Source organism: Ostrea edulis, chromosome 2 (assembly GCF_947568905.1).
Source record: "Ostrea edulis chromosome 2, xbOstEdul1.1, whole genome shotgun sequence".
Classification (NCBI taxonomy): domain Eukaryota; kingdom Metazoa; phylum Mollusca; class Bivalvia; order Ostreida; family Ostreidae; genus Ostrea; species Ostrea edulis.
The window spans coordinates 14,211,546-14,236,383 of NC_079165.1; the positions used below are offsets into that span (position 1 = coordinate 14,211,546).

Sequence of the window (24,838 nt, forward strand, 5' to 3'; positions counted from 1 at the left end):
ATGAGTTCTCTTGGTGGGGGAGGAGGAGTGCAACCCTTTCTACCGGTCCCGTCTATTATTGAAACATTTACCGTGGACGCCAACTTAGATCTTATCTACTTTGTGGATGGAAGTGATAACACTTTAAAGGAATTAAGCATTATCACTAAACAACATAGAAAGCTAGCAGATATTTCATATGCCAAAGGTAAGAAGCTTGAAAAAAAATGTAAGAAGTTATATCAAAATATGAGAAGTATATCAAAGGCAAGATGACAAAAGTAACAAAAGCTATGATAAAAGAAGAAAGGAAAAAAGGTGAAACGTTATAAAATAGGTACACCAGTTCGGTGTGTATTTTACAGCTCGTATTAATGATTGTATTTCACTTCATTTGCTATATTCTGTTAGATCTATGGAGAATTGTAGATGATATGATGTTTTAGCTACCTTGCGTTGCTGAGAGGCAAAATTGCTTGATCAAGAAATCTCAATTGAGAACATTAGAACTTTGTATGTTCATTTTGAAGCCCTTGTATTTGACTGGATTGCTAATCTTCTTGGCTGGATCGAACCTTTGCAGTCCAGTATACGTGCGTTTTCTATTAATTCCGGCACAATGTCAACAATCTATTCCGGCCTTCAAGAACCAACATATCTAACCGTGGACGCCCACAACAGGTTTGTTGTACAGTTTCATTTTAGTATGCGAATGTGTTTATTATAGTTACCATTTTATTTTCAGAATGTGTTTATTGTAGAGTTATCATTGAAGAATTGGATACCATGTTCTTATCAAGATGGTTTTATAGTTTGGTTGTATATTGTGTAATGTCACGATAAAGAATTTTTCAATTATATCGAGACGTCGCCGTTGCCGGTGAAAAATTGCAAAAATTAGGCATGCGTTCGGCGCTTACGGCCTTTGCAGTGTGAGGAATTTTGATCGTACCACAATTGCTGTGACCCAGGGCCTCGGATTTTGCGGGTTTATCTTCTTATCAGAATGGGTTTGATGTAGTTACCTTTATATCATCAGAATGAGTTTATGGTACAGTTCCCTCTTGATTTTAGAGTGAATAAAGGTATTGGGAGTTATTTCTTGATTTTAAACCATAACGTGAAACAAAAATAAGATAAGTTGACCGCTAATATAATGAAAATGGAACACAAAAAACAGCTGTCTCTTTATTCAACACCCCATAAGATTTATCTTGAAAATGATTTTCATTCGAGCACAGTGCATATAAAAAAAGTATTTGTAGACCTCTAAGCTTACATGTATGTACTATTTAGCTATCTCTTCTGGATTTCTGGATCATCAGAGAAGTCAATAATGCGAGGGACATGGAGCAAGGATACTCCCCAAGTTATTTTGTCATCTGCAAATGTGGAAAATCCCAGCTCTTTGTATTATGACATCACAACGAACGGGTACATTTTTGTGGTATATAGTATCGTTGTTTTTCTCTGTATCACAATGCAAGTGTTTCATTTATACATTTAAGAGACAATGTTATAGCTATACACACAAATCACGTCATCTAAGAAGGATGAATACATAGATATGGAAGTGAAGTATCATATCTTATACTTGTCTGATATTGTTTTAAAACTCTACTAACACTACTCCTTAAGACCAATGGCCTATTTTCTTCAGGATATACTGACTTGAAAACGGATTGATTAAAGGATCAAGGACCAATGGATCTTATATTATGAGCTATACCATCACACTTGGCGCAACACAGGCATTGAGATATAAGGTATGAAACCAACTTTATGACAAGCGGAATGATTTCATCTTCCCCTTCGTGAACTTCCCATATTTTTGCAGTAAGATTCCATTATCACCTGCATACGGTATATATATATATATATATATATATATATATATATATATATATATATATATATATAATGGTGTTTATATCTCTCTCAACTGATTCGATACGCAAAATCTTGCTTTACTTATTGTCAGTTTTTAAATCGAGACACGCAACTGACAAACTGATGGTGCAGGGGTTTCAATACCCTAGTTTAAAGTCAGCATTTTGCAAATTCTATTGTCGTTATAACGATCTAGTTTGCCAATACAACCTATCATTGGGTCAAATGCTGTCTGACGTGTTCCATACCGATTGTTAAGCCATTCTTGGCACACTGATTTTGACTACGTGTAACTCCGTTTACCTGATCAAGATATATCGCTCACGGCGTGTGTGACCGGTCGACAGGGAATGCTTACTCCTCCTAGGCACCTGATCCCACCTCTGGTGTTTCCAGGAGTCTGTGTTGACCCAACTCTCTAATTAGTATTACTTATAAGAGTTATGAGATTGATCACTGTTTGTTATCTTCACCTTTCGTTATCATAAAACATTTTTTTTCCGAGCTTAATGTTACCACGTGATATTTCTGAATGGATAGCTTAAGATGACCACTTGATATTCCTGAGTAATCCTATAACTTTACGTTGTTGTACGTAATGTGCAGGTGACTCTCGTAAACCCGAAGTTCAAGGAACGCTGAAAAAACAGAGATGAGGAGTACTTAATCTCATCAAAATTAGGCTTGTGAATCCGTTCCTCTACGATACGTTTTAATATATGACCTAACAACTCCCCTCAAGAGGTCATCCCAGCATGAACTTTGTTAGAAATATATTAACCGATGATAATGAACCAATGACATCACGGATCGACCACTGGGAAACTATATATTATATGATTTTTCGTCGGTCGTGCCCATTGCGAAGGTTAAAGATTCGCTAAATATACAAATGAAGCTTCAACAGCTGGAAATTTTACCACTTAATATTAAAAATGGCAGTGTTACCGATTGGATTTAATAAATCATTACCCTATCAACTGCGAGGAAACCATGACAACCACCATGATGATTTTTTTATTCGGGGTTATCGGGACGCTTCAGAAAAGGTACGTAGTTCCAATAGAAAGAGAACGTACCGAAAATTTTCTAGGTGACGCTCTTATTTGTAAACATCCTGGGTTATGCCGAGATGACCTCGTACGAGGAGTTGTTAGATTTTGAATTGAACCGTTTCGTAGAGAAGCGGAGTTACAAGTCTATTTTTAATTAAATTGAAGGAGTACCGTTTCATTATCAAGTTAAAACTAAGTTTTCAAAATTGGACAGCTATCAGCTCATCGTTAAACACGTAAACAAACAAGTAATTACCTACCGATTCAACGATCAGGTATGAGGTCAAGAAACACACATTGTCACCTACCTTATGATACGATCACTCTAGCCCCAGATCTTCAGTTATCCAGGTTTTTATACAAGTACGCTTGATTGATGATCTGTATATGCTACCTCCACTTCGAGATATTATGGATGAAAACAATAAAATATGTCTCATCGGACCCCGAGTACACTGGCTAACTTTTATACAGAAAAATATCAGGACCACAATTTTGGATTAAAAAGGTCAAAGTTCAAGCCATCGAGAGTCACCCACTTTGATATCTATTTCTTTTCATATTAGTTTAAAAACATCTGAACATTAGACTTAGGCCATGGTGATGAAGAATATGGATAGTTAGTTATTTAAGTTTTTTTTAGGATTCCTTCGTTTGGATATATGGAAACAAAATGTACGTTTCAAGAACAGGTGATTCGATTGCATATGATAATGTGGATATATTAGAAAACGCAGATGGAGTCGCTGTTTTTGACCCGTCATTACAACAAGATAGAAGAGGTTAATTGTATCATGTACTTGTAAATATGAATACGTTGTCAGTAAAAACATTAGTATTTGTAATATTTCATATTTGTAATGAAGAGGCAATGTTCGTCTTGTATAAGATTGGATGCTTGTCCTACGGGGCTAACGTTTCTTCTGTGAATTTTGACAGATATATCAATCAAAGAAAGTATGTTCAGTCTGACATTGAAATCCTTATTCCTGTATATACCATAGGTACCTGTAACATAGTGAATGGTGGCTGTGAAGATATATGTGTGCCGACACAGAGCGGCCGAAGATGTGAATGCGATTTCGGGCTGGAGATTCAATCAGACAACACAACGTGTGGCAGTAGTAAGTACATGTATATTGTTCAATACCTTGAAGGAGTCCAATTGTACCTTGAAAAACTTTCGAAAGGAATATCTTATTTTAAGATGTTTCAATTTACAGATGTTTTTTCCATGAATTTCATTGTTTTTGTGGATTCCACACACAAAAGAATACTCCAGGTTGATATTGAAACAGGACATATTGTCAAATTGCCAATCAGTACAACAAATCCTGCTGGAATAATTTTCGATAAATCAAAAATACAACTCCTTTATTCTGAAACTTCTAACAAAGCCATCATGTCTACCACACTCCATGGAAAGAATACAACTTTAGTATACGCAATAGGTTTGCATACATTGGCATTTGTAATTTCGTTTGGAATGCATATCATGTAATTTTTTTTATTTCCATCGCACGTTATTTACATTACACAGGTTTTGCTTTTGCTAGTCGTATGGCGATTGACTATTCAACGGGAAATATTTACTACACGGCAGTGGGTTCAACACTGAGTCAGAGTTATATTGGAGTGGTACATAGAATGCATTCACTCCATAAACGTTTGTTGTCCAATTTGGACAGTCCGGGGGAAATTGCTGTGTATCCGTCAAAAGGGTATGTTCATGAATAGACATAGTAAGGATTGCCCAGTATCCCATAATGAATAGAAAAGCGTCGTTAAATTATGAGTATATGGATTTTCTTAACGCTATTTAGTGTCATATATTGCTTTCTTTCTTGATGTTTAGTTTCCTGTACTGGACAGAGTCTGGAACTACACCTCAAATAGGTAGAACATGTATGGACGGAACGTTGAAAATCTACCTTGTAACAACTGATATCGGATGGCCAATTGGCCTCACTATTGATTTTACATGTAATCATAAACATACTGATTATCGATTTCCGTCACGAATTTTGAGAGTGTAAATGTTTGTTCTAAAAGCATTGCGATAATTTGAAGTTGTGTAATTCTTTTAATTATTTCCTTCTAGCTGATAAAATTTACTGAACTGATAAGCTAACACATCGCATCGAGTTCTCCGATCTGGATGGCAGAAACAGACGAATTCTGACGACTGATAATGGCGCAGATTTAATGAACATAGAGATTAATGGACAATACCTGTATTACACCTCATGGAATCGACAGTCAGTTCAGTTTTCTCAATGCGTTTACCACTAAGAGGAAATATAATTGTATCTAGTTTTAGAATTATTAATTCATTAATATTTGTTCAATTTTGTTTTTAATGATGCTCAGACGCATTACCAAGATGGACAAATCAACAGGTTCAAAGGTTGCCTTTATGTTGGACCATCCAGAATTAGGCAAACTAGACAGTCTAACGATATATGCAGATGATGAAGTTGACGGTGAGTTAGTATATTTCAATGTGTGAATTTCATTTACCGCAGTACATCGTAATATTAAGGGTGTACTCTCGTGGTACTTTTACCGCGAGTGAGTCTCCATACTTTTTAAAGTCGTAACTATGGGGATGCGTGTGTTTTATTTATGCACAAAGAAGAACATTAATATCTGTTTTTATTTGTAAGTAATGTTAATAAACTAACAAAAATTAATTAAAACATGACAATTCTTTACTTATTTTCTCATTTTACGACATTCATGATACGATTGTAAACAAACTCGAGCTCGAAGACGCACACTGTACGATGTTGCATTTAGTCTATTCTAAAGCAGTCCAGAAACATACATGGGCGATTCGTTAGAAGTTTAACGCAGTTATAGATCAGTCTGCATCCGATATTCTCACAAGTGAGTGGCGGACAAAGAAAATTACAGACAAGCAGGCACAACCACGCACATGGTGACACACTACAGTACTGCACTGTACATATAGTGTCAGACGAGAGGGAGGAATGGAAGGATGTTAGCGATGTAGTACCCGAATCAGAGGCTGCTGATATAGTATTGAATGAATTTGTAAGTTTTTCAATATACAAGAATTCTTTTTTTATGAAAATAAAATCTACAAACTATGTAGATCTGTACCTAAATTGATCTTCGATCTTACCGATCCCGCCTAGTCGGTCATGAGCGAATCTCGCTCCGAACGTTCAATATATCATTATTGAATCATAATTTTGATTAAAAAGTGTAATCTATATCATTGTTTTAAAAAATCGCCAAAGTATACAGCGAATTTAATTCATTAAAAAGAGTTCAAAGGAAAAAGGGGGGTTTCTCCCATTTAAAGAATTATGGCGCGCCATTCGTGTACAAATTAGTATATAAACATAAACACAAAAAAGATAATTATGTTTATTATATATACATGTATAGATATGTTTTTTGGGGAGGCTACTAGATCGATAATTTGTTTCTAATCAGTTCTGGAAAATTAAGATTAAATTATTTTATCAAAATTTTATTTTAATTATTCCTTCAAAGTGTAATTGTCAAAAAGTTTTAATAATGTTAAAATTTGTTTATAGGGTATTGAAAATGCACATTAAAAAAATCCTGATTAGAATTTTAGCATATATTTCATAAACAGTCATTTATGCACGAACAAATTCATTTATAACATTTTGCCTAAGAAATTCTTTTAGAGTAACAATTTGTTGGGCAAGGCATTGAAACATAATCCCTGGCTAGACAAACATTAAAGTTAGTTGAAGTTGGTGTATTAGCAGTCTGGTGTTAAACCTAATAGTGTATTCTGTTCTATTGTTAAGACTTTACAGTATTGATAGAAATTGAGTTCCAATGTTTGCATTTTAGCTACATCCATTTGGTAACCACAGTGAGAGGGATGAGTCGTGCTATCATCATATGAGGAACCATACCAGGAAGTGCAGATTTCTTCCTCATGGCCACATGGAAGTTGACTGTTAAAAGTAGTTTCTGGATAATAACTCAGATACTTTGCATTCTATTCAAACCAAATTTGGACATATCGATACATACAAAGACGGAAATATGCCTATCAATTTTGGGGTCAGAAGGTCAAAGATGAAGGTCACACTGCATGGAAATTAGAAAATGCTGATGCGGGGGCATATGTTTTTACACATTCTGTAGTTATAAATGAATTAGTATTGTATATATGCATATATTATTTATGTTTTCTGATTATTTATCATATAATAAAATAAATATATAGAATTTGTAAATTTGAATTGAAAAATACACATTTTATAACAAATCGTGTATTGTTATTATTTAGAATGTATGTCAGTGTAAGAAGGGGGGTGGGGACACAAAATGGTTCAAATCTTTGTTCCGATGCACACTACCCCACACATTTTCTTTTTCATTTAAATTAAGCAAAAATATTATTCAAATCTACATTAGTAATTTCAGAAAAAGTTTGATACAGATATTCTCCGTAGGTTGAATTTTTTGATGAAATAGGTCTTCAAATTTGTGTGATATTTTATACAATTATGTTAATTAATACTTGATTTTTTGTAGAATTGGTGATATATTTTATGTGAAAGTTATTGAAATAATCAATTATGCTTAATTTTCATAAAATAAAAGGAAGCCAAGATTATCCTGTCCTTAATATTTGTTTTATAGTGTGTTTCTTGTGAAAATTGGCGATTTTCATGAAAAATTAAGTTTCAGCAAAGGGGCAACTTTGAGGGGCTGTAATTCTTTAAAGTCCACACTAACATACTCTTTTTTATGTTTTAAATGTCTTTCGGATAAAGATGTATCAGTTAAAATGGTTTATCAAAAAAGTTTGATACTTCTGAAAAAATTCAAACCAGGAGAGAACATCCTTAAATGAAGTTTCAGACTGTTAACTTATGTCCTGTTTAGTGAGCACGTATTGTTCCACGTTGAACGGCAACTGCAGCACGTTCTGCTTTCCTACGCCATCAGGGAGAACATGTGGATGTCAGGACAATGTATACCTCAAGTCCGACAAAACCACTTGTGAACGAGGTTTATATCATTATTCGCTTTGCCAATTTCTATTAGAAATGATCATGAAAATCAAATCTCTGCTATTATTGGGTTACATTCTTTTCCATTTTAAAACGATTTTGTTTGTTTTCGGTCAGTAACCACCTGCAGTACGTCCCTGCAGAACCTGAATGTACTCGATTGCCTCGCGTATTCTGGACAGACGTGTGAAATTGAGTGTAAGACTGGATACAAACTTGCTGTCAATACGTCCATTACCTGTGGAACGTCTGGTCAGTGGTCACCTCCTACCGCTGCTTTGTGCACAGGTAAAGTACTCATGTTTGGGCTTTTTAACACCAAAACGGTTGAAAGGGAGTGAAGATGTGATTGGGTGATAAAAAATGGACTCTCGTAGAAGCAGTGGTTCAGAAATGGTAATATTTACGTAGTGTTAGTGTATATGCAACTTGGTATAAACCAGCAATCACGTCTATAAACAAGAGTACCACAAACGGTACAATATACGCCCGTCGGACAGTGAGCCTTTGACTAAATATCAGGGCAATATCTGTATCCGTAATGAAAAAAGCCTCAAAAACTGTCTGACCTAAGTTGAAAAGTAGGTCAAGGATGGACCAATCCAGCTGAAATGCAAACTGAACTTGTATTCCTCCAAGAGGAAGCCTATGACTAAATATCAGTGCAATATCTGTATCCGTAATGAAAAAAAGCCTGGAAACTGTTTGACCTATTTATAGTTTAAAAGTAGGTCATGGATAGACCAATCCAGCTGAAATGCAAACTGAACTTGTATTCTTCCAAGAGAAAGCCTCTGACTAAATTTCAGGCAATAACTGTATCCATAATGGAAAAAAGTCTGGAAAACTGTCTGACCTATTTTTTCCAAAAAGAAGGTCAAGGATGGACCAATCCAGCTGAAATGCAAACTTACTCTTACAATTCTTGAGGTAGATATTATGACCAAATTTCAAAATTTTACATGCATCCGTTACGGAAAAAAATCCGAAAAACATGACCCGGGACGGACGGACGGACCGACACACGGACAACGCCATAACATAATGCGTCCCGTTTAATGACGGGCGTATAAAATTGGTCATGGGCTGCTAAATACGTCTAACGTTAGGACACCTACAGCTGGAAATGATAGATAATTAGATAGATACATAGATATATAGATACATGGATACATAGATAGATACAAACATACATACGTACATACATACATACATACCGTGTAAAGATGCGGTTGTTTTCGCGATAACCCAATTTTAGCTTTCTTTGCTAGTATTTTTGAATTGCAAACAATAAAACTCGGATAAAATTTACAACAAAGAATTACGCAAATAAAAAAATAACAGTATTTTGGGGAATTTTCACATAATTTGTGATAGAGAAAAATAACGAGTTATAAGAGAGAGAGAGAGAGAGAGAGAGAGAGAGAGAGAGAGAGAGAGAGAGAGAGAGAGAGTGTGTGTGTGTGTGTGGAGGGTAAAGCAAATATAAGAAAAAATGAAGATAAGCAACAGTGATCAATGTCGTAATTCCTATAAGGAATACAAATTTACGAGTAGGGCAAACACAGACTCCTAGACACACCAGAGATGACATCAGTAAGAAACACGAAGACGTCTAGTAAAGTTTTACTAAACGTCGATGTTCTCCTTTATAATACAAACACAAATACACACAAGCGCACGTCCTCGATCTCGCACACACTCACATACATAGAATATATAATGTATATACATAACCGTGAAGGAATGCTGTGCAATATTGATTTTTAAAAAAATCTAAATAAGACTTTGGAATGTGCTACATGTATACATGGATGAGAGTTGCGTCTTTTCCAGAAATATTCTGCCCTCAATACGTTGATAACGTCGTGTTATCCTCAAGTTGTGGAAGAAAGGTGGGTGAAGCCTGTAAGTTCTCCTGTACAGAAGGTCATACCTCCACTACGTCACAGAACCTGGTTTGTAACGGTGACGGCACATGGAACCAGAATATAAGCGATCTATGTACACGTAAGACAGAATTAAACGTTCAAGGATGTTTTCATATATTTCATTTTAGAGAAACATTTATTGCTTTTAACGTCCATCAGTACATACAATTATAAAATTCAATGACGTGCTAAAATGAAATCTTAGATGATTTTCATCAAAACAAAGAAAACAAATATTAACAAAATTAAACAAACAACAGAACATGAAAGTTCTACATAGAAAGTGATATTTCCTTAAAACGCTTTGACACAGTTAATCCCTTATTTCAACAAAAAATTACATCAGTTAGTTTTATTCATGTACGCACATAAATCATCAAACACTCTAGATTAGACATTTTTATATATTAGTGTTTCGTAACTGAAGATGTAAATAATTATATGCATTAGGTTTCCTTGTATACTCTTTAAACAGGATATATACATTCAGACTCCATTAATTCCCACGTGACTTCGCTGTGTCATTTTAAGCGTAATCTGCAAGATATTGGAGAGAACGAGAGAAAAAACCTTATCAAATTAACTGAATATCATTTTTTCATATGTGTACAAGCTATAGGGGAACATAAGAGAATCATTTTTACGAAATCAATTCAATTTCATTTTCCAAGAATGATAAACAAGATATTGGGAAATATGAAATTCAATGAATATCACAATATTATTTATTCAGATACGGGTTGTTCCAAGATCTTACAAGACGGGTATCTTATTGATTGTGAGTCAAAAGCTGGCGATACATGTAGATATGAATGCAACAGTCCTCTGGAAACCAATCCCTCTATTCCAAATATCACTTGCGGCACAAATGGTGATTGGAGTAACGATACAAACGATTTATGTGGTGAGTATGCTTTATTGTTTGAGACACACTGATTACAAGAAAACTTGGAAAGGAAATGACCACCTTCCTTCGATTAAAATTAAGATACTCTTTAGAATGTAGCTTTTGTAGACAATGATATTTTGTATAATTTGGCAGTGTTATTATGTCCATCAACAATCCCAAACGGAGAGCTTGCACAAAGTTGTCAGAGAAGAGTTGGAAACAGCTGCACATTTACCTGTAGCGGTGGTCACAGACCCTCCACTTCTCGAAACATTGTTTGTACCTCAGACGGTACTTGGAGCGAAAACATCGATTTATTATGCAAAAGTAAAATGTTTCTTTAATATATTACTTCTATGACTTCTTATATTAGGCGAGTACTTACCTGTAATTTAGCAAATCGTTGTTCAACATCAATCCGCCAGAACGTAAAATCGTGAGTACTATAAATCGAATAACTTAAAATCTACTTTGATAAAGAGAAAAATTAACTTGACAGATAGTTTTCTCACAAATTAACGCAAATGATCAGCATGAACGTATGAAAGGCGAAGATAAGGAACAGTGTTCAATCTCGTAACTATTAAAGGCAATGCAAAATAAAGATTTGGGCAAACACGGAACCCTGGACATACCAGAGGTGGGATCAGGTGCCCAAGAGATTTAAGCATCCCCTGTCGACTGGTCACATCCGTCCTGAGTCCTATGTCATGATCAGGTAAACTACGAGGGTTGTCCGTAAAATTCGTGTACAGCCCTGATAAAAACTGACAAACATTGATAAAGTATATGAAACTATTATTTTCGTTAAATTCATGCTTCATTTTATTAATATGCAAATTTTCATCTCAAACAAAGCACAAATAGCTATAATTCTATCACGTACAAAAAAGACACAAACTCGTACCCGGAACATTAAAATGAAAATCCTTGACGTTATCCGACGTCAAATGCTAAATACAGTTAACTTTTCTCAACGTAGTCACCGTTTAACTCAACACATTCCTGATGTCGCTTTCACCAGTCATAAAGAATGTGCACAAACTGTTCTGGTTTCATACGTAAAATAACATTTACCACTTTCATGTACCATAGTCTTTGACATTCTACATTTTCCTGCAATTTCACGAACTGTTAAGTCACCGATCACTGTCAATCACGTACCGAACTTCATTTTTACAGCACTGCAATATCGGAAAGATGGTTTTCCTTCACGCATGTCATCCAGTAAACTGCTCCTTCCGTCCGAAAATATTCCGTGCCACTTAAACACTAATGAATGGCTCACATTACAGTGTTTTTAAAGGAATTTATAGGTCACTTTGAATGTTTTTTCCGATGTCTACACAAAATGTTATCACTGCTCTCTGCTCCACCTTTTCCAAACACGTCTTTTTTAAACAATGACAATCCTGTCTTTATAGATTCGAACCTTGATTTCTCTGCCATTTCGAAACTTTGAAGGTTCGAATTTTACAGGTGTGATATTGATACGTCATATTGTAAAACTCCTCTCAATATCCGCGGCATTTTACAAAATACAAATGAAATGTATAAAATGATAAACAACGTTTTTATTAAAACTTCGCCGTGTTTCGGGTCACCACTCCAATTCTTATAACGAAGTCATACTTGTGATTATGCTTTTGAAATTGGATAAAGTTTTACATTTTATAATTCACATATAGTAAAATAATTATAAATATGTTAATAATAAATATCTATAACGCTACTTTTATCTAAATTTAGGCTTGTCCACGAACTTTACGGACAACCCTCGTAAATCATCCGTAATCAAAATCGGTGTGCAAAGAACAGCCAATGAAGCGGTATGAAACATGTCAAAAAGTATTTAACCCAATGATATTTGTAGGTTATATTGGAAACCTAGGTCATTATAACGACCATAGAGTTTGCGAAATATTGACTTTAAGCGAGGCTGTTGATACCCCTGTACAATCAACTTGTTTGTCAGTAGCCTGTCTCGATTTAAAATCAGAACAAGCTCTTGCGTATCGAATCAATTGAGAGATATAAACATCATATGCCTGTTTTTGACTGCAGATTAATCCGTTTACCCGATCGAGATATAGGACTCACACCAGGCGTGACCGGTAGCCAGGGGTTGGTTACTCCTAGGCACCTGATCCCATATTTGGTATGCCCAGTGATCTGTATTTGCTCAACTTTTAATTTTGTGTATCCCTTATGGGATTTATGAGATTGATCACGAATATTTAAATACAATTTCTTTTTAAAACTATCCCTATTGCATTAAATTTATAACACAGCATTATTCATTTGGCATGGAATACAAAGGAGAAAGTACACTAAGGGTCTTTATGAAGTAGCAAAGTTGACATGGTTTGCGAGTGCAAGACTGAACGTTGCGTCTTTTATCTGTGTCTGATTACATTTTCTCAATTCTTAAACAGAAAAAATAGTTCAATATTCCTTGTTAACTAAAATGTTTTGGATAATCTTTTAAAAGTTATTGTCACACACACACACACACACACACACACACACACACACACACACAATTCTGTGTTTACAAAATTCTTTTCAATAACATTATACAAATATCATAATCAAACACTACTTACAATTAACGTATATTTGAATTGTTATATGAAGTAGCAAAGTTGGCGAGTGCAAGATTTATGACAAACTTCTATCTGTGTTTGATGACGTTTTTTCAATTCTTATACAGAAAAAAAAAATAGTTTAATTTACCTTGGTAATTAAAATGCTTTGGATAATTTATAAGAATTTGTTGATACACACATAGAAAAATTCTTTTCAATAAATTATAGAAATATCATAATAAAAAAACTATCTAAAAATAACGTGTATTTAAATCAATCATGACCATAGCCATCGACATCCTTGTTTGAAAAGTTAGACTAAGAATGGTTAAATGTGAAGTAATTACGTGTATTCTATTGTACAAAACTTTTAATGGTATGAGCTCTGAATATCTACGAGATTATTTTCCCCCAAACTCATGATTCCTATTCCATGCGTTCCGAATTGAATTACAATCTGTGTTTACCAAAACATCGAACAATTTTGTTTCAAAAACGCTCTTCAATACTTAGGTGTACATGTATCTAATGAGGTAACATTAGGTATTGAATTATCACTGTGTCTCACTGTTTTTTTAGAAGAAATATGGAATCATTTATAATTAGCTGTCGTTATATCTAAATACATGTTCTATATACATGTGTATGTATTTGAAAATATATGGATATATTTTCGTAAATCATTTAAATGTTAGAACATTTAAAGCTTGTTTTCTTAATCGCAAATACCTACGGTGTATATTGACTTATATATAGCTTTTTGAATAAGAAATTTTAAAAAGAATGGAAAAGATATTCATCTTCAAAACACAATAGAGTACGTTCTGGTAAATCCGACAAAACTCATTTCTGTTTTAATCATTTGTTCCTACAATGAGAAGTAAGTAATAAGAATATTTTGACAAAGATATTTTGAAAGAGATTTTCGAGTCTAAAATACAGTTTTGTTAAGGTTAATAACACTGAAATTCGCCATGTTCAGCGAAATAAAAGGTAGGCTTAAAGTCGGGAAATTCCGGACAAGTGGTATGATATGTAAAAATATTTCTCCCTTACCTTAAAAGCTTTAAGATGAAGGTTTCAGGTGGTTAAAACACTTTTTTCTTTTAATCATTTATGAATTACTATTTCTAATTTCCTATCTGATGGGTTAACCGGACCAGTCATCCTCTTGTATAATATGAGTTATGCAATTATCATTGAAATTGGACTAAACTTTACGAAGGTGTTATCATTAAAGCTGTTTTCCCTGAAGTTGATTTATTCCGTTATGCTTTCTACGGGTTAGGTTTTCTTTTCAATTGCCACTTTTCTATTAATTAAGGACATGCGGGACGATGTGGCCAAAAAATAACTAGTCAATAAATATTTTTTCTTCTTTTCATGAAGCACCATCAGGATGTCCTTTATAGTGTGTATTAATTTCATGGCCACTTTCTAAGTATACAAGGGAGTTAATAAGCTTTGAATTACCCCCCTTTTCGAAAATTGTGAATTTTACAAGATCTTTCCGATTTTCAATTCTAAAAAATAATTTGATGGAATTTGTATATATATCTTTTACAATAATCTTTGGAATATATGCAGAATATAAAATGAATAATAATAACATGCTTAAACATAACGAGATAAGAAATTGGGAAAATTTAAGTTTTTGGGGTGGAAATTAGTACTCAAAAACAGGGTAGTCCAGATATTAAATGAAGCACTGCTCAAAAATCTGTCAATAATTTTTTTTGCAAACACAGCAATTAAAAGCTATTCATATACCTAACTTCCTGTAGAAATATGAAGGGATGAAACTAATCTTGATTTTGAGGAAGGCTTTCTTAAAGTTACATGTGTATATCGATATGTTCAATTGGGGTTAGGGTTGTCGAAATATTTTTTTATTAATAACTTACAAGCTTATATTCTTTTCATCTACAACTACTGTTAAAAATAATGGGAGATGGAACAGTCTCAAATTATTTGCATTACAAAATAAAAATAAAATGCTCATTGTCAAAGACGGGGGGGGGGGGGGATAATTCTTCGTGCCTGTTTTGGAATACATTGTTAGAAACTATATTTGTTTTGAACCTATTGAAATATTTAGAATTTTCATGATTATGGAACAAAAATTGACTTAATGAAAATAAATTCCAATTGTATTGTTTTAAAAGATATATAGAGGATATCTATATTGCGTGTTTTGATATTTGGTTTATCCAACGAGTTGATATGGTGTATTTATTCGCGAGGCTTGCCGAGCGAATAAATACACCATATCAACGAGTTGGATAAACCAAATATCAAAATACGCAAATATAGATGTTCTACTTATCTCATACATCTTCTTTTCACTTAATTTTGAGATGATCCCCAGTATGGTAGAAACAGCTGATTGAAATTGTTTTGAATCCGTGGCTCAGACGTCGTGCTTAATCTGTCTACCTTACGCAGGAAAAAATAGTGCGCTTATAAACCATTAATATACAGTACAAAAGGTCATTTTTATAAAAGAAACCATGAAAGAAAATTACTTTAGAAGGGATTATAGTTTATAATTAATAATGGTTTTGCCATTCCAACAAGGTAATAACTATTGACCGAGTATTTATTTTTTGACGTAGGCCTGACCTTCTGATAAAAGTTTGATGTCGTCGTCGTTTTGAAATAAACATGTGTAATAACGATCAATGAAAGTAATATTTTAATGCAGCGTTATTAGAATGTTCAACAGTTTACAATGAAAAGTAGAAGTGTGCATTTGGATTTTATTTACGTAGTTTCTTTGGATTTGAGGGCGAGAGGAAATCCCGAGGCACTTTAAATAGGCCTAGTCTAGTAAGTAAAGCTGTTGAGATTTGTTACATTTAATATGCTTCAGAAAAAAGAGACTGTGCTTTTGAATACTTGGTACCGCAGCATATCAAGGTACTTTCGATTAGGCTTGTCCAGTAGGCCGTCGATTCCTTGTCGATGATAATAGTGTGCACATACTTTTGTTTTCTGATCGTAATTTTTTGAGTAGTTACAGACCGAGTTGGCATTTTTGTGGCCGGTAACTTGCATTAGGCCCTATATGTCAGTGAGGGCAACATCATTTTAATTTTGCTATAAAAGAAATTCTAAATAAATACAGAATAATAAGTTTTACGCTTTATTTCATGCATGGATATGCATAAACACAGAAAATATGTCATCCAAGCGGGGACAGTGTCAAAAGTAGTTCGGACCGGAAGTGCTTTATCAAACAGGCGTGTGACAAAGCTAATGCTTTATCTCACTCTCAATATACACCACACGTATATTATACATGGCTTCGGACAAAACGTCTAGCTCTACAATTCGTCTTCCTTCAAACCACACGGGGGTTAGATCTAGTTAACGTCAATATGAGCTACTATTTCGTTTACAAGATCAACAGCACTTCCACGGCCATGGTAGCTAGTGTCGCTTGACTTGATCGTCTCCATCTTATTTTTCAAGGAATTTATGTGTCGCACACGTTGTGATTGTGCTCATTTTTTCTTTTTCAGACGTCTCCTTCTCGTATACATTCCGACGTGCGTCATATTTTTTTTTTACATTAGTTACCATTTCTGTAGCTGCAATAATGTAGCCCTCTCTGATTTTTTTTTTTTTTTTTAAGGGAGAGGGCTACAACTCCTTAGGATCTCCGTAATGGTGCAAATGCGGGAGTGATTCACTCCCGCAACATTTGCGCTCATTCTAAACATTTCCTGACTTTCTTTACGTAAATAAAATGATATTCTATGTTTCTTAGTCAATATATAAATTTACAACCTGCAACTTAAGATTTGTGAGGCTCTATTCTACCGTTTTCAACAATTTCGATAAATTCCAATTTCTCGATTCACATTTGTGCGCCATGTTTGATGTACTGAAGTATAAACTTCCGATTGTCAAGTCATTTGCATATGCTATATAAGGTAGTATTTACATCAATGGACAAGTATGGAGGCGAAAGCTATTTCGTCGGTATTGAAAAGGTTTGAATTTACTATCAAGTTAAAAACCGAACAGCAGAGTGTAAATTCTTTCTGCAACAATATGATTTTCCTTTCTTTGTCGAAGTGGCTCGAGTAACTACATTTTTGCGCTGATTGTCAATGTTTAGGTTTTTCATTAGATCCACCTACGAGATCTCGCGATAACAAGCATGGCGGAGCAGACGAAGAATTTTGCATGCTGTACATTATATTTAATGAAAAACACCTTTATTAGACATGCCCGAGCACAAAGTTGGTACTCCTTTTGGTGTAAACAACATTTGGGACTAATACACAGAATTTATTATCGGTTATTCATAAAATTATTTTGCACCATTACGGAGATCCTATGGAATTGTAGCCCTATCCCGAAAACGTCAGAATTAAAAAAAATTGGATAGGGTTACATTATTGCAGCTACCATTTCTGCAGCAGTGTTTTGTAAAGTTAGTAAAATAACTTGAAATATAAAAATAGTTACAGAGATCAAGCGTACTTAGATTTACATGAAAATGCTTGGGAAAATTAAACATTCCTAGCGTTGACGTCCAAAGGTATCGATCTTCATCATATGGGGGGGGGGGTGTGTATTTTTCGCAAACAGTGATCAATTATAAAGGCACCAGAATAATTCGTACGTTTTCCAAGCAAGATTCGGAGAAATGTGTGTCCAGTTCTAGTTTCACACTACTATAGTAAATATCAACAAACGATCATCGTCTTACACTTACACTGAGTCATTGTTTACATCAACCTAAGTAAAATAAGATCTTCTATAACCGTTATCTGATTTTAATTAGATTGTGTTTACACACGATTGACTTTCTTTTTGTAAATGCCTAGATGCAAATTGCATACCTGTAGGAGCGGCGATTTCAGTGACTTATAGGCTATACTATAAAAATTACTAGGGCGCATACTATATATATATGATTTATACAGTGCATATAAAAAAGGAGACTTGTAATTAATATCAAATTGCTTTTTTTTAATTATTATTTTTTGTTGTTGTTGAAAATGCATTTCAGCTGACTTTCTAGCACTCTCAACCGAAAATGTAAATAGTGCTTAAAGCACGATGCAATGTGACGTAAAAACAACTTGGTAGCGATTCAAATCACAATCGAATCAGGTTTGTGACGTCATTTTTACAAATCTTGTTGCGATTTAGTTCCCATTTTGCGACTGTTGATAATACTTTCTATTAGTGTTGGTACAATAACACCCCTTGTTAGTAAGACTTAATAAAATAAGATACAATTGATTTTAATACAAAAAAATGACTGCATTTATACATGTAAATATAATTCATATGGAAGAGGAATCTTTAATTTTATACGTATTTTATTAAATCTTATTAAGAAAGTATCAATTTTATTAGGCCTATATAGAATATTAGTATCATACATGTACATGTATGCTCTATTACAATTTTGAATATTTTGTATGCCTTTCCCCAGTTTATATCCCCTTTCGTAACGTAAAGGCCACATGTAAACGTTCACGTGGAGCATTAATCTCGGTTGAGATTCGGCTCGGCTGAATATTTGGACTGACGCCTTAACCGAATCTCGGAGCAGTCCTTCATAATTCATGTCTGGAAATTTACTTTCAGCTTCGGCCAGTTCTAGCAATTAATGTACACTTAGGTGACATTGCTGTTCGCTTCAAGTAAGTGATTTGACTATCAAACTAACTCTCTATCACTATTAATTTTGTATTGTTTAACGTCTAGGTATAAAAATCTCAAAATGAAAATGGACACTAAATTTTTCGTTCAAATGGCACAATATTTCATTTCCTGGAATTGAAGAGTTCCCATAGTCTGCTTTATCTTCTTACTGATACATAGTTATATCTCTACATACCTACTTGCATTTCGCTAACTTAAAAACAAACTATAGGAACTCTTCAATTTTGGGAGATAAAATATTGCGCCAAAGAAGTCTTCATTTTAACGGGAAAATTAGTGATGGTTTATTTTATGGAATTTACATACTTAGACGGTAAGTAATACAGCATTAATAGTGATACAGATTTGGTTTAATAGTCAACTAACTGATTTGAAGCGAACAGCAGTGTCACCTAAGTGCACATTACATTGCTAGAACTGACCGAAGCTGAAAGTAAATTTCCAGACATTAATTATGAAGAACTGCTCCGAGATTCGGTGAAGGTGTCAGTCAAAATATTTAGCCGAGCCGAATCTCAACCGAGATTAGTGGAGCATGTAAACATTAGTATGGGAATACACCAAAACAATGTTGTTCATATTAATTTATCAAACTTAATTTTAAGATTATCTATTGAAATATGATCGATTTCTATTGGTTCCAATTTAGTCCTTTACCCGGTTCGTCCCAGCCTGGCATGGGCCGCAATCTATTGAACTGCCATTCGAAACACTGTATATATGTCATTGAGACTGTTCACCCACTTAGTTACTTATCTAGAAGACCTTTTACATGCTATTGATCTAAATATAACTTTTGCTTGTCGAGAATTATTATCCTTGTCGTATTACAAACATTTTCACTTGAAAGTAGTTCATGTAACAAGCGATAATTTTACAGTCGACTATGTCACTATCGTTTTAGATAAAAACGCCGAATGAAATTGAAAATCCGAATTACATGTATGATGATCACATAAATTAATAAAAAAGGTTATTATATTTCTTTATATCATATGTGTACTACACAAAAGGTAACACACGACTTAATTTATTATTTGCCGCGCATATATGTAATCTTAGTATCAACAGTGTGTTATGCGGATTTTCTTCTGGAAATGTCAGATTTTATAATTTCACTATGTGCACAGACAAGGCGATTGATGAAAGTCCCTTTTTATCATTAATCGAAGTATTTCGTTTAACACACGTAAATATCATCTATCGCCTTGAATGTGTACATATCAAAATATTGACAAATGTAAGTAAAATTGTGAAGTTTTGGTTAAAGAATAGCTATCCGGGTAAATTCGGGAGCGTATTATTCTACTATGTGACGTTTCGTCGCCATTTCGTTTGTATATTTGAAGAGAGGATGTTGCCCCCAAATGACTTCGATAGGTAAAAGTGTGTCATCTTCTACTTTATTTTTCTTGGTTTTACCAGGCCAAGCGTACCTTCTCCTTACAGTCCTACACGAAGGAGCACACTTTTAATTGCATTTTCACCTCTGGTGTGTCCAGGGGTCCGTGTTTGCCCAACTATCTATTTTGTATTGCTTGTAGGAGTTATGAGATTGATCACTGCTCGTTATCTTCACCTTTCATCTATGTAATATTCCCGTAACCAGTTGGAGTGGTATGATTTTATTGTTTTACCCATGACATTACCTCCCCGCGAACCAGTATACCTTACCCTCACGAACACTGATGATTCCACATTGATAGATTTTTTTTTCATTCGATATCTACTACCGGATATATCATGGATTTATCATAGGCACATCACTCTCTACATGTAACTAATAAATCCAGATCTGCTTTATTTGCGCATAGGTCTGGTTTAGTTGCGCAAAAATAAAGTTATCACGAAAATAAGAAATACTAAACTCATGTTATTATAATATATGATATATTTGTGACCGAATAGCATCTTGTTTTATCAAATAAATGTTATCGAATCCTACTTATGAATTCATATGAAGCAATACGTTCTGTATTCTACTCCAGAAATATCATGTCCATTGAAAATAAAGAATGGACATATATCATCTCTGTGTCAAGACGTACTGGAGAACACTGCGATGTAACATGTCACAAGGGATTCACCGCAAGCTTTTCAGAGATAATTTGTACATTATCGGGAGCATGGGACAGGAATAGTGATGATATTTGTGCAGAAAGTTATGGTAAGAAACTCCTTAAGTACAGTTCCACATAAAAATCAGACCGTTAGGGATTGAGCCGATACTTATATATAGTGACATTGTTTTTAGAAACTCATTTGGTAATGCATTTTTTCATATGACGCACCTTCACAGAGCCGTGTTACTTAGAATAGAACACCCATGTTTTGACCACAAACGTCTCATAAAAATGCTATACATTCTTGAAGATCTTGTTATACGATTGACAAGATCATACATTTTCAAATGGCTTCAAATGGCTTATATAAAATGAAGAAGAAGGCTACTGTCTACAAAGTTCTGTTGTCACAATGAGTATTTGTTATATGTTACCATGGTAACCGTTGCTGTAGTTAGCGAAAGGATTCTCTAATCGAAAAAACATTCCAAATTTAAGACCATTTATTTCGAAACAGCAAACACTTTAGAAAACGTTTCATAATTAGATTGATAAATGACATGCTATTGAATAATTTTTAATTCTTTTTTATTTTAGTTTTTGGAAAGTTTTCATTGTGCTCGGAAAAATATAGATGAAGATTGTGATAAATGGCTGGAAAATAATATAGTGTTCTTTTACTTGCAAACTATTCAAAAACTACAATTTCCTGTCATGTTCTAGTAATCATCATATCTCTTTATATCTAACATTATCTTCTTTATGTCTTTAAATCCCATAATGATATGTCTATAGATGTAAATGCGAGAAACTATATATAACAGTTTGGGTCGGTATCGAACGTTCGTTTATTATTAATCGATTTCTTTCATATTTCCTCGGATGATTTTAAACAGCTTATTAGGCCAGGCTTTATAGGATATTTTGCACTGAATGGCGAGTTTAACTTGCAAGTAGTTTTGGCTGGATAGTTTGGAGTGGGTGGGCAATTAACAAATTAAAGAAAAAATGCTTGGTTGAGAATTATTTTTCAATTCGAAATCCACATACATGTATCAACAACTCTGGTGAAGCTGGTCATCGACGTACATTGTAAGTTGCTCAAGTGACAAGATATTGGCATTATAGTCCCAAGTATAAAGAGAATGAATGTCCATGCTTTTTTTTAAACGTATATGTTCAGAAAAACAAAACTGTAAATACCAGGGAATTCTTATGATAAAACAATGTAGAGAGAATTTATCAATTTTTGTGTATCACCCTACATATTTCATTGAAAATGTCTTTTATTTGAAAAATTATTTTGAACTCCTGTTTGCTTTAATTAAAACATGTATTACAAAGCATCTGGACATTTACGATTTTTAAAACTTTGGACAACAATTGCAGAAACATGATATGGCCAAAATTGTGATATAATTTTTATCACCTGATTTCCTTATAAATCCTTTGTAAGATTGGAACAAAAATCTTTAGTGTATTGTACGTTTTTACAGTCGTATAATATCTATGGTTGTTCAGGGGGAAAAAAATAAAAATGAGAACAGAAACTGCAGACATTTGTGTCACTGATATTGTAAAAATCGGACAGTTTATATTGAATTTAGATAATTTAATGAAAATAATGTAGAAATGGGGTTGGTTTAATTAAATTATGTAGTTTAGAAAATATAAGTTGACTCATTTTTAAACCCCCGTCGAAGACGTATTATGGTATGGCGTCGTCCGTCTGTCTGTCCGTCTGTCTGTCCGGACATTGTGGGCAGGATACAGACTGAACCATAAGCCTAGGACTTTACAACTTGGTACATGTGATCACCATGATGAGAGGAAGTTGCTTATTGTTTTTCAAAGTCAGAGGTCAAAGGTCAACGTCGTAGTATCACTTTTTAGGAAAACCTTGTGGGCAGGATACAAACCGAACCGTAAGCTCCAGGATATTATAACTTGGTATATTTGATCATCATGATGAGAGGAAGGTGACTATTGTTTTTCAAGGTCAAAGGTCAAGGTCGTAGTATTACTTATTAGGAAAACCTTGTGGACAGGATACAAACCAAACCGTAAGCTCCTGGATATTATAACTTGGTATATTTGATCACCATGATGAGAGGAAGATGCCGATTTTTTTCAAGGTCAAAGGTCAAGATCATAGGTTTACTTAGTAGGAAAACCTTGTAGGTACACAGACCGAACCGTTGGGGCTAGGAGTGTCAAATTTAATACGCATATACCTTATTCCAAGTGGAGGAAGCCTAGTTTCTCAAGGTCAAGGTGGTTGTAGCAGGATGCAAACAAAACTGTTGTGACTAGGAATGCCAATACTTTTCTTTTTCAAGTTTAAAAGGTCAAGACTGTTAGATGGCATGCTTCACTTGATAATTTGGTGCCAAGTATAGCTTGTGAACTTCCAAGTTATACTTTATTGAAGAGATATTTCTATATAATTTGAGATTCTCCTGCAAAAAAAAAATGGTGATCTGCCTCTACAAAAATAGTTATGTTCAATATTTTTGATAATAATGAATTAGCTCACAGAGGACAGTGCTAACTTCACTAAAATATGAATCCAACTAAAATATGTTTTCCTTGGGCAAAATCTACGGGCGTATTATGCCACGTTGGCGTTGCTCTTGTTTATGTTTATGGCACATACTTTTCCCATATTTATGTAGCAATATTCCATTATCACCTGCATATGGTGTTTATATCTCTCAACTGATTCGATACGCAAGAGATTGTTCTGTGTATGGTCAGTTTTTAAATCGAGGCAAGCTACTGACAAACAAATTAAAGGTACAGGGGTTTCAACAGTCTCAATTGAAATCAGCATTTCGCAAATTCTATGGTCGTTATAACGATCTAGTTCGTCAATACAACCTATCATTGGGTCAAATGCTGTCTGACGTATTTCAAAGCGATTGTTACGCCATTCTTGGCACACTGATTTTGACTACGGATAACTCCGTTTACCTAATCAGGATACAGGGCTCACGGTGGGTGTGACCGGTCGACAGGGGATGCTTACTCCTCCTAGGCACCTGATCCCACCTCTGGTGTGTCCAGGGGTCTGTGTTTGCCCAACTATCTATTTTGTATTGCTTATAGGAGTTATGAGATTGGTCACTGTTCGTTATCTTCACCTTTCTATAAACTGTACATGAAAGAGTTCTTTGAAGCTTAAAAATTTATTTCAAAATCGTCCTTTTCTTGAAATGTAACCCCAAACAATACATAAACACGATAAAGGAACAAATGAGCAAAGAAATATATTTGTAAGGAACATATTTACAAAGCAGGCAGATCCAGATAAAAAATTAAGGGTGGGAATGGAGGAGTTGTTACTCATGTTTGTACCTTGTACATCCAGAAAGGGGTGGATGAAGAGCCCAAAATTGCATGAAATCCACCATTTGAGGTATTCAATGGTGTTTCACAGTACATGTATGTACTGCATTTCCATATGGATGCAATGATAATGTATATGATGCGGGAAATACGACTAGTCCACAACGAAATAACGTGAATGTGATGGGACTCTTTTCTAATACTCAAAGACAGAAACGCAATCATGGACATCGTTCATATAAAAGACCAAGTATAGATTTAATGATGTCACGTTTGATCCACTTTTACTTTATGTCAACAGGCAATTAGGTCCACATCATATTCGTACAAAACTTTACTCTAAACTTTATGATTATAGCTGTTGTCAATCA

The 24,838-nt window shown here is 34.3% G+C and overlaps 3 protein-coding genes across 3 annotated transcripts in view; all 3 read left to right on the plus strand.

Annotated features, from left to right (window-relative positions):
* LOC130051403 (low-density lipoprotein receptor-related protein 4-like) lies at positions 1 to 10,824 on the plus strand. The gene is made up of 14 exons (XM_056153311.1): positions 1 to 187; positions 510 to 660; positions 1,276 to 1,426; positions 3,568 to 3,706; positions 3,929 to 4,048; positions 4,148 to 4,375; positions 4,465 to 4,645; positions 4,780 to 4,954; positions 5,052 to 5,182; positions 5,295 to 5,407; positions 7,830 to 7,955; positions 8,075 to 8,245; positions 9,794 to 9,967; positions 10,622 to 10,824. The coding sequence occupies exons 1-14, from the start codon at positions 1 to 3 to the stop codon at positions 10,822 to 10,824; spliced, it is 2,250 nt and encodes a 749-aa protein (XP_056009286.1).
* LOC125679644 (low-density lipoprotein receptor-related protein 4-like) overlaps positions 1 to 24,838 on the plus strand; it is a 408,142-nt gene that overhangs the window by 300,162 nt on the left and 83,142 nt on the right. The window lies entirely within an intron of this gene.
* The window catches only part of LOC130052098 (uncharacterized), a 19,389-nt gene continuing 5,199 nt past the window's right edge, over positions 10,649 to 24,838 (plus strand). Inside the window, exons 1-3 of the mRNA XM_056156153.1 lie at positions 10,649 to 10,792; positions 10,931 to 11,104; positions 21,045 to 21,223. Of these exons, the coding sequence (XP_056012128.1) occupies positions 11,097 to 11,104; positions 21,045 to 21,223 (187 nt within the window). The 5' untranslated portion in view covers positions 10,649 to 10,792; positions 10,931 to 11,096. The remainder of the gene's footprint in view (positions 10,793 to 10,930; positions 11,105 to 21,044; positions 21,224 to 24,838) is intronic.